This window comes from Corylus avellana, chromosome ca8, assembly GCF_901000735.1.
Source record: "Corylus avellana chromosome ca8, CavTom2PMs-1.0".
Classification (NCBI taxonomy): domain Eukaryota; kingdom Viridiplantae; phylum Streptophyta; class Magnoliopsida; order Fagales; family Betulaceae; genus Corylus; species Corylus avellana.
The window spans coordinates 2,436,809-2,460,419 of record NC_081548.1 but is presented as its reverse complement, the minus strand read 5'-3'; the positions used below and the strand labels follow the sequence as shown (position 1 = coordinate 2,460,419).

General features: G+C 36.1%; 1 protein-coding gene across 2 annotated transcripts; it reads right to left on the bottom strand.

Annotated features, from left to right (window-relative positions):
• LOC132189234 (formin-like protein 6) lies at positions 1 to 20,935 on the bottom strand. Of its 2 annotated transcripts, XM_059603864.1 has the most exons (18): positions 20,365 to 20,935; positions 18,220 to 18,920; positions 16,723 to 16,944; positions 14,591 to 16,515; positions 14,350 to 14,479; positions 10,701 to 10,772; positions 7,499 to 7,597; positions 7,320 to 7,361; positions 6,938 to 7,018; positions 6,794 to 6,844; positions 6,616 to 6,697; positions 5,784 to 5,878; positions 3,273 to 3,344; positions 3,055 to 3,171; positions 1,143 to 1,211; positions 975 to 1,041; positions 344 to 730; positions 1 to 222 (listed from the first exon to the last, which is right to left on the bottom strand). In XM_059603864.1, the coding sequence occupies exons 1-17, from the start codon at positions 20,435 to 20,437 to the stop codon at positions 546 to 548; spliced, it is 4,083 nt and encodes a 1,360-aa protein (XP_059459847.1). In that variant the 5' UTR covers positions 20,438 to 20,935; the 3' UTR covers positions 1 to 222; positions 344 to 545. The 2 variants fall into 2 exon arrangements, with proteins under 2 accessions (XP_059459847.1, XP_059459848.1); XM_059603865.1 differs by lacking the exons at positions 1 to 222; positions 344 to 730; positions 975 to 1,041; positions 1,143 to 1,211 and having other exon boundaries at positions 3,145 to 3,171; positions 5,789 to 5,878.
• Between the last annotated feature and the right edge of the window lie 2,676 nt (positions 20,936 to 23,611).

Below are 23,611 nucleotides of genomic sequence, written 5' to 3'. Positions count from 1 at the left end.
TTCTTTTCTTATTTGGTGCCAAAACACAACCTATTTCAAGAGCTTATCATATCTTCTCAATGAAATTTTATTTCTGTACATGCATTCAAACGATTGTACACCTGCCTATCATTCAAAAAATATACAGAAACAATGACGAAACCCCGCCGCGGTTACAGCAAAAATAATTAAGAGCATCTTAAAAGTGGCTCATCCAACAGGACTCCTTCAGCTCCAGCATCACTGCTCCAAAAACAACAAATTAAATCATTCAAATAAAAAATAAAAAATAAAAAGACTTTAAGTTCAAGATTCATAAACTACAATAAGTTCCAAAGCAGAAAAGGGGACGTATGAGGCTTACTGCTTGAAATAAATCTCCCCAGTTGTACACCTGCATTTTCATTAACCGCTGACTTATTGTTGCCATTAGATTAAATATTCTCCATGCCATCAGTATCAATGCTGCGGTTTGTAGTTTGTATTCTCACTCCTTGTATGGGTTTTCCATCCAAGCAGCAATTATCTTGTGTTGCTCAGGTGAATGTAGAGTGAATAATCCTTGATCAATTGATGTTTCCACTCCTGATGGCAGTCCGCAGGTGTACCGACTCCTTTTTGGGTGTACCGACCTTCACCTTCTCATTTTCTTCCTCTTTCTGGGCCTTCTTCTTTTCAAGCTCAATCTGTTTGCAGTTTTCCTCGTGTGCTCGTACAAACATCCTCACGAAGTTGAGCAGAGTCGATACGACTAAAGGACATTACCAAATAATAAAAAAAGATAGAAAATCAGAACCCTTTGAAAGGAAAAGGCAAATATCAAGCTAACAAACAAACAAGGAGTGAGAATGTTAAACATGGCTAGAACTATTCCTACTAAATGATGCATAACTGGTGCATAAAGAAGTAGTAGTTTTAATATTCTTTCACTTCTTTTTTCCTACTGCAGTTTGAACAGGACTACAGAGAAATCAAAACTGTAAGACTAAAAATACCTTGCTCAAATGGGCAACGGGCCGGATCTTCCCCAAAATAAAGAGCTAATGCATCTGCATTTCTACCCTGAAAACATCCAAATTCAGAAATATGTCTAGTACTGTGTGTATATCATCTCGAAAGCTATCATCTAAAATCAACTCCATCAAAATGAGCTTGATGCATACCACACTAGAATAACGTGAAGCCAAAGACCTCACCTCCGCTTCAGCAAAACCAAGGAACTCCTTTAAAATCTGAATATTTCAATGAAAGATATAATATTAATAACTGAATTAATTGTAATCAGATAAATAATCAAAATAAACTCAACGCAGTAGCGAGACAAATGCGAGTGTTTAAACAAGAAAGAAGGGATGGCCTCTTCAAATGGGCGCATTAGATCAAGCAGAATGTTCTACTTTGTTAGGTGCCCTAGGGGGCAAATAATGATTCTTTATCCACCAATGCAGAAAACACTCCAGTTTTCCATTCTTGTACAAGGCTGAAAAGTTTACTGGCATCAGGTCAGCACAATGGGATCAATTATGCTCAAACCTGAGCAAATCACTCGTTTTGGGCAGTTTATAAGTCATCGAATTGCCACAATGGAATGAAAAAGTGAGTCCATGTAAATGATCAAGACCTTGAAACCAACAACACTCCTTCCCAATATGAAGTTTTGAACCCATAGACAATTTTTGAGAGAACTGTATCTTCTTTGTGTTAGTTGACCTAAGCCACACTGTTACTCGTGGGCTGGGGCTTGGTCCCTGACACCATACGTGAGACAAGTTTCTGCCTCACACAGCTCGGGCCAAAGACCAGGTGGAAGTTTAGGAAAGATGGACCCAGTAGGTGCCAGTCAGGGTGTGGATAAGTACTGAAGTCAGAACCCTTTGAACATTAGTTATACAGATAGTAGAAACCTTCACAGCTGGAAAAAAAAAAACACAAAACAAAACAGAAAAACAAAAAAACAAAAACAAAAAGAGGCTCCATTGACTGATTCATTAATGATATCATTGAAATATTTATTATTACAGCAAACCAGCGAGCTCCACCTCCTTTCTCTGTAAGAATAGGATCAAAGGCAAAGTCGTGAGCTCAGGACCCAAGGGAGCATGTGTAATTTATCAATCGATAAATAACGTAAAATCTATCATCCTCACAAGACTGATAACTTCAAGTTTTATCTTATGAAAATCATGTATGTCACGTAATGTGATATTTGCCAATTTCAGCTTTCAGTTATAATCAATAAGTCTGACCAATTTGGGTCTAGGAACTCGACTAGTATAAAGCAACATGTTTTTTTTTTTTTTTTTTTTGATAACGTAGGAGAATTTTACTCAGATTAATTGCACGTCGCAAACACATACTGTACAACAATCCTCACCGTTAATCAAACTTCTACCGGTAACTGACCTCACCCGCCAGAACTAGTTACCAGGTAATCCAGGAGCTTTCACCCCTAACGGGCTAAGCAGTTTATCCTCATGCCCAGGAGGCAATATAAAGGAACATGTTCTAATTCCTAAGTTTCAAGAATAATATTAGATAAAGATTAAAAGTATCTCTTAATCCCCTTCCCTCCTTTTAGCCCCTTCATTACCAATCGTGTTAAGAAATTGTAGATAGTGACATTTTCAACTAATTATTCACTTGTCTAGAGGAGGATTGAAATGCAATGGGGGCGAATGTTTCTAGAAAGGTAATGGAGCTCAGATTAGATGACAAGGCATAAGAAAATGGTAAAGCAGTTAGGGAAGAAAGGAAAAGTCTACAGAGAAGACTTGTGCCACAAATTACAAAGAATCACAACTTAGACAGGCTTTAGACCATCGCCCCCCAACCACCACCACCCCCCCCGGGGGGCCCCCCAAATTTTACAATTGCCATGAAGGTAACAGATACTATTGGTTTTTCAGAATTTGCTCCACCCAAATACTTTCAAGCTATGAATTGGGAGGAGAATACTTAACAATTATTGCATGCCTCAAAGCAATGCATCCATCAGAGCAGGAAAATCAAACAGCAACATATGTAGAGAAACTTCATTCACACGTATGAACACATATGCAGCCAATACACGAGTACCTTGCAAAAGTTATTTGACACAGGACCATCATTTTCTGAGGCAGTTAATTCCTGTACAACCTTCTCCAGCCCCTTACTAACGGCCTGCATTTCCTCCGCCAAATATTTCAATTGTATCTGCATGGTAATAAATCTTTGAGCTACAAAGATAGAAAATACAGGAAATGAACTGTTTCCACAAAATCAACACCCCAAAAAAAAAAACCAAGAAATAATACCTTTGTTGAAGCTGCCAAACTCACAAGGTCTTTTGGAAAATCTAGAAGTTCTGGCAACTTTTCAGCAAGCACCTACAGCTTGTCAAGCAGAAATTGATTATTAAGAAGAATAAATGAATTTTCCTAAACAAAAGTGTGCAAAAATCCCAATTTTTTTTTTTTTTTTTGCTGATTGGAGCTGGAGAAGCAAATAGGGTAAAATGAAACCGTAATGATGTAGACAGTGACGAGGGAAGAATATGACTATAAAAGATGTACCCAGGGATTAATCAACTACTGAAAGATCCCAAGAAACCTTGTAAGAAAAGGTGACCATATATATGACTGGATGGTGCAAAAGGGTCCATGTAGTGCAGAACACAATTGATTGAGATTAAGACTTTCTTTAGTTGAGTTTCGCCAAATGAATTAGTAAAATCAACTTGAGACTAAACCCAGACAAAGACTTTATACCATTTTTTTTTTCGTTGAATATTTAACCGCTCCATAATTCAAAATGGACAAAATGAGGGAGAAGCTACTTCAGCAAAGATCAAAAGTCAAACTAACCACTCCTTGGAGAAGTGTTTGGAAAGTTAAAAGTCCCATTGAGAGTGAGTTTTTTTATGTAGAAAGCAGCTCATGGGAAGATTTTGACAATGGATAATCTGAGAAAGAGAAGAGTCATAGCTTTGGAATGGCATTGGATGTAGGAGCGGAAAATCTATTGATTATCTCTTACTCCATTGTGAAGTGGCAAGAAAATTACGGAATGCGATCTTTACCCTATTCAGATCATTGGGTTATGCCTACAAGAGCAGTGCAGGTGTTAGATTGTTGGCGAGGTCAGGTGGGTAGATTCTCAGCTCTAGATATGTGGAGGATAACCTCATTGTGCTTAATGTGGAGTATATGAAGAGAGCGGAATGCTAGATGTTTTGAAGATTGTGAGAAGACAAGGGAAGAACTCAAAAACAACATGGTCAAATAGCTTTTTAGTTGGACTATGGTGTATAATCTTAATTTTCTAATTGTTGTTGATTTTTGTTCTTATTTTAAGAGGTAAGGGGGACTTTCTTTGTATACATCATGTGTAATAAGTTTGCACCCCTCTACGCTCTTTAATGAAATTAATTATTTATCAAAAGAAAAATGGCAGCCTTTAATTAGACTGGTTATTACTTATCAAAAAAAAAATGACAGCCAACAACAAATTGAAAATAGATCCACATTGTGCAAGAATTACAACATTTCTTTCTCTTCAAAATAATTCAATGGTGAGCTCGTTCAGAGAGACTGATATAATGTCAGATATTATGTACTGAATTCCAACAATGACCATAGTTATTTCTACCAAGTACATGCTTTAAACTTTCCTTAAAATCCTTTCCCCGAATGCATAGAGGCATATGTTATGCATGTATTTCAATTAATAGTTTATTAATATTTTCTTCTGCATAATAAACTTCCAACCTTAGACATGCCTTGTCCTAACCCTCCTCCACCATTGACTCAATTCATCCATAAACAAAAGATTCAATTAGTTAGTTTCTGACGGAATTCCAACCGGCCCCGACTTTATCTTTTTAAATATAATTCATAAAATAACATCATTTTATGTTTAGAGAAATGCTACACATCCCAAATTTTCTTCCCAAAAGTTGATTCCCAAATGATGTGTCACCATCCCATGAGTTGGTAACACACTTTCTAAAATGATAAATCTTATGAAATAGTGATACATCATTTGGAAATTAACTTTTGGGATATATAGTACTCCTCTTATGTTTAATGATTTCAATTGAGGACATACGACGTCGTTTTTTGTTTAGAGATTTTTTTCAAAAGAAAAAAGTGTCATTTTATAGGGCCCCGATAAGCTTCCCTGATGCAAACCCAAAATCACTTCCTTCCCTCTCCTGCACCATTTGAGACTCTCTCTATCTTTCTTTGTCTCTACTGTGTCGTCATCCTTCTTCTCTAGTTGATTCAATGCGTGGAGGCCAAAGTCAAACGAGGATTGTGAAGATGAGGCTATAACGAAGAAGATCGGATCTCTTTTGAATCTTCTGCCCAATTCGCCCCCCGACATTTAGGAGGCAGAGGCTGGACAAAAATGACCTCCATTTGGGGGGAGTACCACTTTATGCCAAGAGAGAGAAAGAGAGAGAATCTCAATAGAATGTAGGAAGTCAGGCCTCTACACCTACTAATGTCCATAACTCCAGATTAAATGAATGCATCAGATACATAGTCAAATATATATGAATTTTTGAAGACACGCCAAATGATGATCATAAAAGATAAAAGTAAAAATAAAATAAATAAAAGAACCCTCTGGTCTTACATCACACCACAGACACCTTTGTTTCCTGTGGGAACTTAAAGTGAAAGCTCATGTAATGGGAAAAAAAAATCAAAGTGACAAGTGCACATGTATTTAACTTTTTTAAGTTAATGAGACAAGCTTGACAGGAAGAAAAAAACAAACAACAACAACATCAGAAGTGGCTAAAACGAAAAATATTCTACCTTACAAAGATAATGCATGAGTGTCATCTTCTTGTTCCGGGCCCGTGTATCAGTGAGTTTAAGGAGACTATCCAATCGAAATCCAATAGCAGAACCTGCAGCAATATTGTTAATAGATGTACTGCAAGAAGAAAGCAAGAGGCATTGGTGCTCCAAAGAATGATTGTACAGCATAGTTAAAGCAAACCCTGACAACTGGAGCTTGTAGAGAAAAGCTAGCACACAACAGATAAAGATAAATGTCAACAAACACACATATGCCCCATATATACACATTAATCTATAGCAGTCAGAAAATCCATAAATAAATGGAAAAGTCGGTCCGGATTTGAAATGACCCAATGGCACCCATGAGGTTGCAGGTCCAACTCCAATCAACCAAAGGATGGAGACATTGGTTGGTACTACTTAATATCAAACTAGAATAAATCCTTGGGTAGATCAGCCAGGTTTCAGTATGAAAACAGACAAATATATGCCGCCCAGTCATAAGGCCAACAAATTGAAGATACACCAATTTCCCAGTTTTTTCCTTTTACATTTACATCAGACCCAGAATATAGTCACACTCACATCAGGTTTCAACACAGACTAAAACTTCAACGCACTTTAATAAGTATAGCAATCTGCCTAGGAAAGATATATCTTTTTTTTTGGCTTGAAGTTCTAAATTTTCTTTATACCTTTACATATGGCAAACCTATATTACGATAACCATTAGCAACTCAAGTGGCTTTATCGCTAATTTCTTGTATACAGTGAAACATTGTATGTCTAAAATTCATATACTTTAAGATGAGGCACAAGTACTACCAAGGAAATTTGAGCTCACCTCTTGCAGTTCCATGGTTCAAAGCATTACCCAGAGAAAGGATGGTTTGCATGATTCTTTTCAACTTGGCCGAATTCCTGATCTGATAAGCACAATTGTGAAAATGGTGTAAGAGATGGAACCGTACTGAAAATACTTTTGAAGACAGAAGAGAACGTAATATGAAAATGTAACTCACCTCTTCAGATGCAGAATTGACAACATTCAAATTATTTCTAAGGTCAGAAACCTGAAAGAAATAAAAGATAAGGGCTGACGTAACATCAAGAACAACAACAACAGAAAGCATGAGGAAAAACAATAAAATAAATAGTCATCTAACCTGAGAATGGAATTGTATCTTAAAGGAGAAAACTCTCAGCTTTGACTCCACCCGTGGCACTTTCATCAATTCTAAGAAGAACTGTCAGAAAACATACATGTCAGTTAGTCAGAACATCATGACAATTCAAGCATTAATACAGAAGCAGGACTCCAACTTGAATGATAAGCTAAAAAATAATGCAATTGACAGCTCATAGATGATCGTCTGTATGTCATCTTTCCTGGCCTTATTTTAATCGACTAAAAGGAAGGCCAATTTACAATTCAAGAACTACATTTTGTCCATTCAATTTGTAATGGTGGCATCAGCCACAGTAAGCAAAGAATAACTTACATGTGAGAAAGAAAGCGAAAAGAAATAAGAAGAAAAATTCCCTCACCTGTTCACACTTTCCCAAGTTCCCCTTATCTCCACCATAACCCTGAACACCAAAGCATGATTATAACACAAAAGAAACATAACAAATATCTACATATTATACTCAAAATGGAAATGAAATATTCAGTGACATGGAGGAGTAGAAGATTTCAACTGAAAAAGAAAAAGAAAATTCAATACCTTCAGCAATTCTATCTCTTCTTTCGTTGGACAGAACTTTATGAGGTTCTCAACCTGATCAACATCTAGTGCTGATTCATCCAAGGCAAGGACTGAACTCTAAAGAAATAGGCAGGGAAGCAGTAATGTAAGAGGCCATTCAAGGACCCATTTTATGGGATATGATCTGTTAACTAAAAATGTGTATATCACTTCAAACTCCCCAATATCTAGCAATGGTAAATATAAGCCTCCATTAGATCTTCAGTTAATATGTGTTTAAGTTGTTTGTGTTTGTCCATGATTGTGTCTTGGTAACACCAGAAACTTATGTACGACAGTCAAGTCAAAAACTAACTAAACATATTGTAGAGAGTTTCTGAACAGCAAATAAATGAAATTACAAGTAAAGTTGGATAACAATGCAGCATAAGAAGTTTAGAAAGAAGAAAGAATAAATTCACGATGGGCACCAAATAAGAATTTGAACAACATATGCAGGACCACACTTCAGGGGAAAAGACATGCAGACACAAATAATTATGCAACTTGGCATTTATCAAACAGCACAATTGTTAAACCCAGAAGAGAATTAACACACACACACACACAAACACACATTTATAGAGTAAATTCCAAACAACTTGATCCAGAGATTATTATCATATGATTCACACAATTTTTATCGAAACAATCACAAAGAAATGCAAAAAATATGTGGGATACCTGAAAAAAAAGTAATCATTCCATTACATCAGATCCAATTTTAGACAATTCAACAATCATGAGATTTTTTCTGATATGGGTAACATCATCAGGCATATTTTCATACTTTTTGCTATTCAATGACGATATATAGAAAGTTTCCAGGTACAAAATAGTCATTATTGACACAAACAACTATACAGCTACAATTGGGCATAAAATTTGAATGTGTCTAGAATTGGACATCAAGCTTGAGAATATATAGAAACTGAATTCCATTGCCCGGAGAAGTCATAATATCCAAGTCCTGGGATTGAACTTGGAATTAAAATTTTATTTAATTTCAAAAACTAAAGAAAAAATAATGCAGACCAGTGCTTAAGGTGATGATGGTGGGGGAAATAGATCATAAAAGAGGCTTCATGATCATATAATTACACCAGTCAGAATATAGGGGCACTATTGAATTGCCACCCCTAGTTAAACCCCACCTTGAACCAAACTCTCCCTTCATAAAATCTATGAAATATGTAGTTACTGTTTCCAAACATTCTACTGATCTGCTGTGAGTGGAGGTTTGTTGTCTGGCTTCTCTGTGGGGACGGGAGTTGATATTTCTCATCTTATATTTGCTGATGACACTTTGATTTTATATAGGGGCCGACCCAAATCATCTCGACAATTTACGGAGCTTGTTCTTATTGTTTGAAGCTATGTTGGGTTTGAAGACGAACTTAGCCAAGTCGAAATAGGTTCCAATGCGAAATGTTGATAATATGGCTGAGTTGGCCTTGATTTTGGGATGTGGGGTTGGGTCCCTACCTTTGAAGTATCTCAGTCTTCCTTTGGGGGCTTCCAATAAGGCCAAGCATATATGGGATGGTGTTATCAAGAAGATTGAACGTCGGTTGGCTAGTTGGAAACGGTTGTATTTGTCCAAGGGTGGTAGGATTACCCTTATCATGAGCACCATTTCCAAGTTACCTATGTACTTCATGTCCCTCTTTCCTCTCCCTTCGACTATTGCAAACTATATTGAGAAGCTCCAACATGATTTATTATGGGTGGACTACAAGAAGAGTTCAAATATCACTTGGTGAGTTGGCCGAAGGTGTGTAAGCCAATCCCTGAGGGAAGGATGGGAATTAGAAACCTTTTGAGATTCAATCATGCTCTCTAGGGTAAATGGCTTTGGCATTATGGGCTAAGAGAGAGGCTTGGTGAAGAGTAGTGGTGGATTCTAAATATGGAAGTTCATTGGGAGGGTAGTGTTCTAGCGAGTCTACTGGAACGTATGGGGTAGGTTAATGGAAGAATATTATGAGGGGTTGGGGAAAGTAATATAGTCACATCATATTTGAAGTGGGTGATGGCTCCAAGATTAGCTTTTGGCATGACCTATGGTGTGGGGATATGAACCTTAAGGATGTCTTTCCAGTTTTGTTTGGTATTGCTCGCACAAGGGATGATCTTGTTAAGACTCACATGGAACTTTCAGGAGGTGCCATTCAGTGGAACGTGAGATTTGCTAAGGCGGCTTAAGATTGGAAGGCGAATGCCTTTGCCTCGTTTTACAGGTTGTTATATTTAGTAAGAATGAGACAGGAAGGGAAAGACAAGTTGTGGTGGGTCCCTTCCAAAAGATGACTGCTTGGTGTTAAATCCTTCTACAATATCATGGGTTGTCATGATGGTTTTCGTTTCCCTTGGAAGAGTGTTTGGAAGACTAAGGTTCCGTTTAGAGTGCCCTTTTTTGTGTGATCGGCGAACTTAGGGAAGATCCTTATCATAGACAATCTCCGAAAGCGGCACGTCATCATGATTGATTGGCGTGTTATGTGCAAAAAGAATGGAGTGTGCAGATCACTTTCTTCGTCATTGTGAGGTTGCTTGTGCTATTTGGAATGTCTTGGCGGACCGTCGGCAGCACTCAGAATGCCATTGTTTGGAAGATGGTGTCTTTGTGCTTCTTGTGGTGTCTTTGGCAGGAAAGGAATTATAGGTGTTTTGAGGACCGCAAGAGGTTTTTAGAGTTAAAATATTTTTTTCTCAACACTTTGTATATTTGAACAATTGCTTATGTTTCTACTTTAGTGATTAGTTTTCATGATTTCATTGTTCTTTTTGCCCCTACTACCTAGGTGGCTTCTCTAATATCCTTCTTGTATACATGGGCGTGCCTTACGCTTTCAATGATATCTCGATTATTTATCAAAAATAAAAACAGTTTCCTAGTACATTGTGCCTACATGTAAGAGTTACTTATCAAAAAAAAAAGTCTTGATGGAGCAAATAAATTGGTTAAAGTAATAGAGTCAAAGGAGAGCAATAATATGTCAATCATTTATATAAAAATGAACAAGCTAGAAGTTTAAATTTTCACTTCGAAACTGTAAGATGTGTATAACCCTATAGAACCTCAAGTTCAACTCAACCATTAAAGAAGCATTTATGTGCAAATGAATGTCATAAGGAGTGATAAAAATAAAAAAAAAGAATACCATAAGGAGTAACTTACCATCAATTCAGGCAAAGGAACTTTAACTTTTGTAAGCATGATTTCACAATTATAGGCCCGCCTTAGCTCAATCTGCAAGAACAAGTAAATTCCATATGAGGCAGCAAAACTATCCGCGATTATCTATCTATCAAGACAAAATATATAAAATGGAAGAAGCTATAATGCACATATGATGACAGACAAAAATACAATAAACAAGAGGTTTTCTCTATGTGCTGAAAATGAGAAAAAGAATACTCTTGCAAGCCATAATACAAACTATGGCTCCAAAAGCACCTGGCTATTTGGTCTGCAAGATTTAGTATGAAGTTCAACTCTCCAGGACCCTGCTAAATGAATGATTTTTAGCAACTACACCACTATTTATATTATGAGCAAACAAAAAACCTACAATTACCAGGTATACAGTCCTATCCATCCAAATTGATCACCCAAACAACAGTGACCTAACATGCAATTGTCTTCTACTTCTTCACATCCCATGGGCCTCTTACAAGAGATTAAAATTGTAATGTATAAGACGGAGACATCAACAATCACCTCATCAATTTTCACTTGTGCATTTCCTCATCTTTAGTTATAAGCATCCCTTTTATCATCTACTCCTAAGTCATAAATTCAAGGAACCTTGACTTGTATACCTACTTTCTTTTCCACGTGTCCCAGATCACTTTTACATATTTAAAATCTTTCTTCCAACATACTCCCTCTGTCCCATATTGATAGTCCATTTTCGTTTTTGCTGTCCCAAAAATCATTGTCCATGACCAAAAGAAAAAAATACATAAATTTTAGACTTTTACCACAATGCCATTTGTCATTGCATTTATAAAATGCAATAGAGCATAACTCAAATTTGAACAAACAATAATGATGGAATGAAGGCAGTTTAAGCGATTAATGTTCTTAAAATGTATGCTGTGTCAAAGAGGACTATAATTTGAGGACACAGGGAGTATTGGCAACTAGTTGTATGATAAAACTTTTAAAAGATTACAAATTAACCAATTATACTTCCTATTTTAAATTTAAATGGGAGAATAATGGGTAAAGGTTATGTGAGGGGGGGTTCCTCTCTCGTGCACTCAAAAGCAATATGAAAAACACCACCAGAAAGCCTACCAACCAAAGTCTCCAGTGGATGAATTATCACTATGGTATCAGAGGCTAGAAAATCCATCTCCATTCAAGGTACAAAAGTATTTTCTTCTAAGTTCCCTGAATATGAGTCACTAACTCACCATTTCCAACATCTTAAGGATGAAAAATAGTACCCTTCCTTTATCAATTGCTCAGCCAAATGATCAGTCATCACTCATAAGTATTCCTTGAGGTATGAGACTAAAAAGGTTTCTTGCCTTAGCATATTGTAGAAACACAAGGGCAATATTTTCATGTTCTAGAAACTTCCAACATGGTAATGCTGGGATGGAGAGTCTCAATTCTGAAGCATAGCTTTTCACAATTAAATTGTTACTCATCAAAGAGACAGTTACCATTCTCTGACAAAAAAAGAGTTTCTTTAAATGAATCTCTTTTGTGTCCATCATTATCTTATATCTTCACTCGAAAGCATCACAAAAGTGCAAGAAGCAACAAGGTGAGGAGATATTTATTTTGTCAAAAAGTCGCAGGTTTATTACTTAAACCAGGGTGGTGGTCTAATCCTGTTCAGTGAACTCAAAAGAAAACACCTAACTAGAAGGAGCAAAAAGAACAAGAAAATCACTATTACTAATCATCACAGGAGAAACATATGTAGTTGTCCAAAAATACAAAGTTTTGAAGAATAAGAACTTAATCTCCTCCGATGTCCTCTCCCGGTCCTAAAACTTCTGTTATAGTCTATTTTATAGAAGGATCATATGATTTTCATGAAAACCATCATCTTCTCAGAAACAGAAAAGTTACTGCAAATAGGTTTCTTAGTGGCTGGGGAAGTATAATGCATATGACACACAAACAGATTAAAAAATGAAGCTCTCCCCTTTTCCCCCCACCCAAAAAGAAAATAAATTAAAACCTACACAAATTGTAAACACCAAACCTGATACTCAGGGGCCTTTAGATTCAAACACTTTAACTTCAAGTAATAACATAGTATTCTATCATAAGAGTTGGAAAAAGCAATTTAAACACCCTCAGTGCAAAATGCTTCATCTAATGGTATTCTACTATCATTACATATTTTTGTAATAATAGTAATGAATTTAAAGGGAAACTACATTTACCCTCCTCAAACTACCACGCAATTTGCAATGTCCCCAATGTTCCAATTTTTGCAATGTATCCTACCAATCTACCACTCAATTTGTAATGCCCCCTCTGTTAGAATTTTCTGTTAAATCTTAATGTAGGGGGTATAATGGTCATTTCAGGTGACCTAAAATGACGAAAATACCTTGCAAAAGATACAAACAATTGAGAGAGGAAAAAAAAATCATAAAAATCCTCCCAAGGCTGGCTGTGGGTCACCTCCCAGCGAAGTTTTTTAGAAAAAACTAAGGATATGGTTGTATTTTTACAAATTTCATGGGGTATAATGGACATTTGCATCATGTGTAGGTCACGTGATTCGCTTGCCATTTAAGTTGACAAAAAATCTTGACATAAGAGGGACATTGCAAATTGCATGGTAGTTTAAGGAGTGTAAATATAGCTTCCCTAAATTTTATAACACATAGGCCCAATATAGATTTCTCTAACAAGAGCTCGAGTGTTAACCCACAATAATTACCCGTAAGAACTAGGAGACCAACCCAAACCAAATTTCTTTTTCTTTGTTTTCCTAGCTTGAACTAGGGGTGAAAATGCGGATGCAGATAATAGTAATATCCGCAAAATGCAGATAATGATTTTTGATATCCGCATCCGCATCATGTGATTACTATCTGCATCCGTGCGGTAAATGCGGATAATAAATGCGGATATTATCTGCTATCCGCATTTGAGGTAATGAGCGTTTTAGACCTTGAAATTGTAATTCACTAATTCTTGCTTCTAGTAAACACACACACACAATTATTTATAGTTGAACACTATTATTCATATCACACTTTCTAATCATTTTGCCAATAAATTTTCGTCACATACATTATTTAATATTTAGATTCTAGTAAATCTATAGTTGGTAACAAGAAAAAACATTTAAAAAATAATAATAATAATAAATGAAAAACATATAAGACAATTAATCATAACAAATTAAAAATATATATATATATCATAACAAATTAAAAGAGTTTTCTAAAAGTGAAATCCAACAACATTACAAATCTAGCAAATATAAGAAACATACATTACAAATCCGACAAACATAAATTAAAAAATATTATATATATATATATATAAAAGAATGTGGATGCAAATATTATCCGTATCTGCATACCTTAAAACCGTTATCCGCATCTACATTTGTAGATTATTAGTTTTTGCTATCCACATCCGCATCTGTGGATTGTGGATAAGTGCGGATAGCGGATGCAGGCGGTTATTATCCGCCCGCATTTTCACCCCTAGCTTGAACAGTGCAACCCCAACACTGCCCCTTGAGAAAAATTACTGGCCACAACCAGGTGAATCCTGGTTGTTTCACATTATAAAACAACTATAAATAAGCTCCATACAAATAGAGATAAACACCAACCAGCTGAACTTTTTCAGACTTCATTCCAGAGGCACGACGATTTGATTTTCCACCTGCACTTCCATGATCTGAATTTGGTGCAGCTGCAGAGAAAAGACTCTCAAGTTCTGACATGTCAAACTCTGGAGCCCTGTCACAAATAAGAAAAATAAGACCAATAAAATGTCTACAAGAATCACATGAACTAAAAACACCATTTTCAAAAAGTAAGGGAAAGATGATTGACAAAGAAGATGCATACTTGGAAGCTTCATCAGCTTTCTGTGCGTCGGCCCATAAACTTCCTTGCATGGCTCTTGTCAACTTTAACCAATGATATGGCTTAAGATTGCTCTTTTTAGGCTGAGCTTGATGTCTGGGACCTGCGCGTGATAGGCCCACTCCTTTTGGACTGAATGAAGTACCTGAAGGCGGTCCAGGAATATTTGGAGGTACATTTCCATTTCTAACTCCCGAGTGAGACTGTGGAGAGGCACTACCAGCTTTTGTTAACCCAGCAAAAGGAACTGGAGGGGGTGGTACAGGCGGAACATGAGCAGAATTCTTTGAGGAAGAATCTTTCGAAGCAGAACCAGGAGGAGGGGGTGGCGGAGGTGCTAAAGATGTTCTAGTTGGAGCTGAGGCCGGCCCAGAATATGGAGGAGGTGGAGGCAGTGGAGGGGCAGATGTAGCTGCTGAGTTCTTCACATGAGGGGGTGGAGGCGGAACATGAACAGAGTTCTTTAGGGAAGAATCCTTCAAAGCAGAACCAGGAGGAGGGGGTGGCGAAGGTGCTGAAGGTGTTCTAGTAGGACCTGAGGCAGGCCCAGAATGTGGAGGAGGTGGAGGCAGTGGAGGAGGGGCAGATGTAGTTGCTGAGTTCTTCATATGTAATGCAGAAGGAACAGCACAAGCATCTAATGTAGGAACCGCAGGGAGTGAAGGAGGAGGTGGGGTTGAAAATGAATTTTTGATAGTGGAAGATGAGGATGTCCCAGAAAAAGAAGGGGGTGAAGGTGGCGGAGGAGTTGAAAATGAGTTCTTGAATAACCCTGAAAAAGAAGATGGAGTAGGAGGGGGGGAGGGGATTGAATGTGAACTCTCGGTAGCATACAATGGAGATGCCCCTGAAAAAGGAGGGGGAGGAGGCAACAATGACTGTATTTTGGTCCCGGCCTGTTGGGGAGGTGAATAATCTATCGTACTTGAAATTGGTGGAGACATCAACTGAGATGGAGGAGCAGCAGAAGTTTTTCCAGTAGTTATAAGAGCATCCATTGAAGATTGCACTGAGAAAGGGGACAATGAAGGTGCTAGCTTTGAAGCAATAGGCACATTAATTGGCTCTACAGGTTTAGTTATATTTGAAATAGAAGAAGCTGAAGTAGCAGGGGAAGGTAAAGATACTGTCACCGCATGCTTGACTTCTTCACTATTAGATGTGGCATGATCATGCAACAAAGCTGTAATGCCAAGGGCCGAGGGTGCACTATGGTATCTTGATATAGGCAGAGGTGAGCCTTGCAAAGAACCAGCATATGAAACTGGAGCTGATAGGGGAGTTGGAGGTCCTCTTTGAGATATGATCTTAGACTTGGCAGGCCGTTGGAGGGCAATCTGTAACTCTTGGGGTTCAATCTTCTTCTCAACTGAAATAGAATCTAGAGATGGTTTAAAAGAGTGAATAGATTGTTTCCCTTGAGCCATCAACGTGAGACTTCTGGTGTTTTTTTCTGCGGCCTTAGATTCTGATTTTAGATTTTTTGGAGTTGAATCCAGCAACAAGCTACCTTCTGCAGCAGGCACAGAAACGGTCTCCAGTCTTTCCTGAAGGGCATTTGATGATTTGATTTGTTGGAGCACAGCCATCGATGAGGGACTCCTGGCGTTGTTTTCGGAGGCATTGGTTTCTGATTTTTTTTTTGCAGGAGTTGAATCTGGCAACAAGCTACCTGTTTCTGCAGCACACACAGAAAAGGTATCCAATCTTTCCTGAAGGATATTGGATGCTGTGATTTGTTGGAGCACACTTAGTGCTGCATCCGCCTTTGGATCTAGCCAATCCACATTGCTGAACATCTCTTGAACCTTGGCAAATGCCTCCACAGGAAGGCCTTCTTTCTCCTCGATACCAGGCAAATCAATTGGAACAAGAGGAGTAGCAGCATCTATCTCCGAAAAAAGAACCTTCACAAGTTGTCAGATCAAATAAGAGAAGTAGCAGAATCCAAGAACTACTAAATGACATATAACACACCATTACAATAAAGATTATATGAGGTTATAATCAGGTTCACCAAAATATTGGGAATCTCATGATTAAGTCCATATCCTTATAGTTCTTAAATATGTTGTACCAAACATAATTAAGAACAGGGAGAGATCGATTAATACCTCTGCTCTAAAATCCTTGGGAAATTGATCCTTAGCATTCCATAAGATGTCAATTTCGTCACGGTTAAGGATCAAAATATTTGATCTTATAAAGGCTGAATTGAACATAACCCGAAACATCATCTCTTCACGTTCCAGATCATCATCCAAACTAATACACTCAAGAACAACATCACCTAGGACACGGCAATGGATGTCAAATTTAACAAGTTCACAATCTGCCTGCATTACAAGATGGTAAGAACAAAAATCACATTAGAATAATGTAGAAGTAAATTGTTATGCAATTTTGTGCTCCCTTTCATGGGCAATGCATCAACATAAAGAGAAATGAAACCGTGAGAAACAAATATTTATGCTCCTGACTGGGCTAACAAGTGGCAGAGACTTAACCATTCCAAATGGTGACAAGGTACCGACCCAGTCACTCTAAATATATGGGCTGTTCAACATTTGTAATAGAATTTGGATTTATCTTTAGTACAAGGTCACTACAGCCAGTTTAAATTTGATTAAAATGGGCAAGCATACTTTTGAAGTTTTTTTTCTTTTTTTCCTTTTTTTTTTTTTTTTTTTTTATAAGTAATGTTGTATATTTGAAGATTTATTCTATTCGAATTAGAAAAATACCAAAACCTCTTTTGTAGAAATAGAAAAAGACCAAAAATATGAAGAACTAAGACAATTGCTTTTGGCAAAACCTTTCTCAGTTGTTATGGTGTTCTTCTGCTCTAATCTTCATCTCTCAAAAACTGACCAATCCATATATTCTCATAAAGATATATTCAATACAACATAAAGCAAAATAACTAATAATATAACAACAACAATGACCATAATAATAAAATCACATATGGAACCATCATAAGCAAATTTTCAATTTATTCAGTTGTTTATTCATCTAATTAGCTGACCTATGGCCAGAATTATTTCCAAGCATAGATCATCACGCAACAGTCTTATGACATTTACATGTTTTCTCTCACATTGTGAATTGAACAACTTACCATTTTTAAAAGGTGGATATCCTCTCCATTCGAGGCAACTATTAATGGGCAAAATTTACAGAATGCAGCAGATTCATTATATGCTAATGGTGATAACTGTCTTGGATTAAAAACTTATAAACTGTTATATCATATGCTTGGTAGAACCAACACTAGGTAATGGCACTTTTATGTCACATACATCAGCAGTATCAGAATCAAGGATTATGAGCTTTACCTTTGGTAACCAGTATTATTTACTGGAAGAAAGAAACATGAATAATTATGACCCACCAAAAAAAAAAAAAATTATGAAACACAGTCTAGACAAACCGCACAGAAAGTGATTAGTCGTTCTAAAAGTGAAATAAATCTTAGGAAGGGCAACCGATCTAAGTCAATTACGTAATTAAATGAAGATAAGTTCTTCTTTCTCTTCCAGCAAGAACCCTAACTAAATTCACAGATAGAAAGGCAATCATATTGGAAGAGTTAAAAGACTCAGATTGACCTGCTTGTAATGCCGAACAAGTTTACTTCTCTTTGGAGTTGAGAACAGAACTTTGGTGGTCCGATCAGCAGCCATAAAAGGATCTTGTCCGTATAGCCTAAATATTGGACGGCAACCACCTGCTCCATCCATGTTAGGAATACATCTAAGAATGACGCAGTCCAAGGTAAGTGCCCTATCCAGTGGAGGCCATTCTGAGCCGACATTTCTTCTGGAGACATACTGAAGGTACCTCAGTTGCGAAGGCATTGGATTCAGTGGTGACATTAACTGCAAAAGCTCCCGAGGTGCTTGCTTGTAAATCATGTCCAGAGTTTTTTGTTCCCCAGTGTACTGCTTTCTGTAAACCAAGAGGGCAGCCAACATAAAAGCCAAAACTGGCCATCCACCTCGTTCGCAATGCATCAAAAGCAGATTTTGCTGCCCAAGTGACAGCCAGCTTTCACTAGATCTTAAAAAGTGGTGGATCATCTCCATTGTGAGTAATGGGCACCCTTCATAGTGTCGTGGATAATCCATCACCGTCATATCATACTCGGACAATATGTTAGCAATTTGACTTTGGTTCTCTCCTTCTCGGAAGTTGAAGACCATGAATGAAGCATCAGGGAAGTGTCCACGGAGTTGACCTACTATTCCTCCTATGTAGACTTTATATCCATCTTCCTCCCAAACATCCGTGGTGAAGCAGCAGTCAAAGACTACACATGCAAACAGAGTGATCAGAGCCATATAAGTAAAATGTTCTGTAAATCCTTTTACAGTAAGAAAACAAGCAATGTGATTTTCATATTCGGGTCTAATGTACATGTCCTCCAAAACACTCAAAATAAGGCAACAAGCAAAGACTATACATATAAGGTAGCCATTTTTCTTTAAGCTTTTACAGCAAATAAAATGGATTAATTGCAATTTAATCCATGTGTTTTTTGGAAACCAAATTTACATATTCTAGTATTAGACTAAATGAATGCAGACATAGACACAATTCACACTTGTGTACTTACATACGCACGCATAAATAGTACATACACATATATAACCAAGTCCACATGTGTGTGTCTATGTGTAGAATTAAATGCAGTACAATACTTGTGCGTATATAACATGTCCAAAATCTATCAGAGTTCGTAAAGCAACTAAGGACTTTCTGTGTATGAACCTTGGGAAAAAAATTTAACATTATGATAATTCACATATGGGAATACTTCTTTTTTTTTTTTTTTTGATAAGTAACATATGGGAATACTTCTTGATGGGGCTTCACTTAAAAACAGTATTAGGTCAAGTTTCCAAGGAAAGTGGCTTAAATCATTTTCAGATAATATAATTCAATGGCCAGTCAAAACTACTTGTGATGAACATCAACATTGCTTGAGTAACACTGCACCAGTTTCAATATGAAATGAGTTCGTCCAAGATTTTCTGGTAAGTTATCTTTTCTTTACGCCTCATTTATTTACTAACTTACATCATCACCCAGAAAGAATATTGCTACACAATGGAAATTTAACATTTTCCCCCCCCAAAGAGTTTCTCTGAATATATTGGCCAATACAGCCATACTAAAAATTGTGACACAAATTGTTCATTTAACAGTTCCACTTCCACTACAACAGATTCAGCTTCGGTAGTTAATTGACATGGAGGTTATCTCCATATCACTGACGTTCTTAGTGCTTTCCAATAAATAATATAAGCTTCATATACAGAATTTCCATCTCCAAAGATATATAAAGATGCTAATTACACATTGAGCAACTCTCAATTAGATTGATTATAATGTGTAGAACCATGGACAGCCCGTACCATCTTTTTATCCTCTTTTCATAGTTTTGTTCAAATAAAAACAAACAAACAAACATTGTAATATATATATATATATATATATATATATATATATATATATATATATATATTACAATGTACAGAGGCACTACCATTAACACCAATGATGGAAATTGACAATGCTATAACTAAATGATAAGAATTTAAACAGAAACCCATTAATCTTTAGACCCCCGCCCCCTTCACAAAAAATAAAAAAGAAAATTTTAAAAAAAAAATCCGTTACTTTTTTGGGTCGTATTAATCTTCAACCCCCAAATGACCAAAATTCACAAAAATTGAACCTTTAGAACATACCATAAACCCTTTCAGAGATCTCCAAAAGCCCGTCTGGGGGCTTCCGATAGAAGAACTTCCGGAACAACGCCATAGTCTTTCAAGATTCGAAAGAATACCCAGCCGGTACAGCTAGAAACGCTCCAATACAACCCACATTGCACCAAACCTCAACCCATTTTCAGCTGAAATACCTAGATCACAGAAACCCCACAAAAACTCAATTGAGAATGGTCATGATGGTATTGAAGAGAGTGTATATTCAGGAACCAGAGGCATGGATTTTGCTGGGTCTTGAAGGAACACTTTCTGGGTATCCTTTGGTGTCGTTTTCTTCACATTCACACTTACACTTTTGTGTATCAAAGAGAGACTTAGCTTTCAATCAAGACAGGTTTGAGTTCCAGAGAGAGACAGAGGGAACTAGTTTTGGATTATGGAGAGAGAAATAGAAGGAGATTAGGTATATACCTACGTTGTATATTAGTAACAATCCAATAAAGAGTCAGATATGGTGGTTGTTATAGAGGAATTATGGGATTCCCAAAGGATCTGAGGTTTGTTTTTGTCTCTGTCTCTGTGTGTGTCTGTGTCTTTGTGTTTTGAAGAAAAGATTGATGAATGATGATAATGATGTAGCACGTGTGTGTGTGCCCAGCAAGGAGATTAGTTTCATCATATATTATTTTTATTTTTATTTTTATTTTTTTCCTTTTTTTTATTCCCATTTCAAGTTAAATAATCATAAATTAAGATTGTTATTTCTAATCTAACCGTAAAAATGATGCAACGTGATAAATATCTTAGCATGTCTTTCAAAAAATTGAAATTATATGATATCATCTACACTATTAGATACAACAACATTAAATCTTAACGGTAATTCTTCTTTTTTGAATAGATTAAAATAACATAAAATAAAAGATAGACTTTCTTCCAAATTGGGTTGAAAATAAAATATCTATGAGAATTTATACATTAATTTAATAAATTAAATTATAGAAATTTTCTCCAACCTAATTTATAGAAAAACTGTCCTCAACTTAGTAAATTATTAAACTCCATCAATTTCCTATTTATATTCTATAATTTGATCATTTCTAAGCTTCTATGGGATAAAAAATAATTAAAAAAAAAAAAATTGTTTCTGAATAAGTAAACCTCTTTTCGTTTCATAAAAGATTCAGAGCATAAAACTCTTACATTACATAGCATAAATCTTATTTAGGAAATAATAGGATTTGTATTCAAATTTGCTACCAAAATAACTTGTATTTCATACTATATTTTATAGATTTACTAAAATATATGTTATCATGTAATTTAAAAAATTTAAATAATGTAGCACCATGTACACCATTAAATACAACAAAATAGGTCCTCAAGGGGTAGCTTAATTGGATGTGGATTACGCCTAATGAAACAGGGATCACTAGTTCGAATCCCCCTTCATCCTTCCATTGTCTGGACCTATCATTAAAAAAAAAAAAAAAAAAAAAAACAACAACAACAACAACAACAACAAAATAAAATCTTGATCATTAAATAATACTCTCCATTTGAAGATCCTATATCATTGTGGGTGGCCATACGTTTTTATCAAAATTTCAGCAAACGAAAGATAGCATATTATATAGCATTACTCATATAATAATCAATAAAGTTTTATGTACCTATTTTCACACCCAAAAATTTTGGTCATGACTAACCTTGGAGATCTCCTATTCTTTTTTTTAGACAACATCCTAAAGCTTCTAATTTTTATGACCACTTGTTTTATTAGTGAATAGTGTAATTGAAAATGAAAATGAATTACCCAAATTAAGTCCTGCCTTAGCTTTGGGGGGTGAGGGATGGAAAATACCACCATTTTATGCAATTAGCCAATAATCTAAGAATACTACAGCTTTTATTATAAGTTCATTACAAATTGATCTTGTGGAAAAAACTTTTTGGGCCGATGTTCGTCCTTCAACGGCTCCTAACTGATTTATTACATTACCTTTTCTGCAACCTCCTCTTAATTATGGTTGTTGTCTTCACTGTATTTGACTCTTTACAGAGTCCTATTGCCACTTATTACCGCCTTGTGAGGCCTTTGGAAAGGCTCGGCTTGTTAATGATTTTTTTGGGATCATTAATGAGATCATTGCCTACTGTCTGTTATTGTTATTGTTTATGTGCTATATTTTTCTATTTGGGCTTTGTTGTTGGGTTGGCCACCATTTTGTTGTTGTACGATCCCTTGTAACCCATTTCCCTTATTTTATTAGGAAAAAAAAAAAAATGTAACAATCCACGTAACACCTATTACGTGAGTTATTAAAATGTAAATTATCACATATCACACCACATGACACTTATCATGCTTACAAACTGTCGTCAAAATCGACATAAAACTTGTCATATCAACACCGAAATAGATTGTCACATGACACTTATTTTCATAAAATATTGGATGCGGCCAGCCTACCACTATGAAGTTAAAAGAGAATTGTAATAAAAAAAAATATAATACCTCAACATTTTCCATAAGTTAGATGGCTACATGTTTTCAAAACGTAATACCCACAAAGTCTGCAGTATCATATTAATTGCAAAAATAAAAAATAAAAATGTGGTAGCCATGTTGCCAAAGCAGATTTAGTTTTTTTTTTTTTTTTCTAAGGTCAAATATAAAGGACAGCATGACTTCCTTTATAATGAATAAACCAACCCCCAAATAGAAAAATATGACTCTTTTTACTAATGTTTTTTAGAGTATGCTTTTTTATTTTTTTTATTGAAAAAATAAGATATTGATGTGACATAATTGTAAACATTTAATAATTGTTTTTTTAAGTTGTTTATTAATATTTTATTTAACAATAAATAATTTTTTTAAAAAGAGAGAGAGAGTTGATAAGATAGGAAGATTGAATATGATTTACTATTGGACCTTGGCAAAGAAGATGGCGCAACGGCTGGCATTTAGTGAACGAAAATCCGCTTTAATTGGCCCACCAAAACCACTTTACGCAGATCTCCTTTTAGGGGTTCCTCACAAATTGACGTGTTTGTTAAAGTACATGATTAAGCATTAATCAAGGGTCCAAGGTCCCATCACATTTTGACTCTACCCTTTCCTAATCCTTGTTCCAAGAAAATGATTGTACAAACCTTGAAAGCCACTTTGTCTTTTGCTATTCTCTTATTAATTACGAAACAAGCCTTAAAAACTTGTCAAAATCAAGTTAATTTACTCTATAATTTTGTTCGAAAGGAAAAA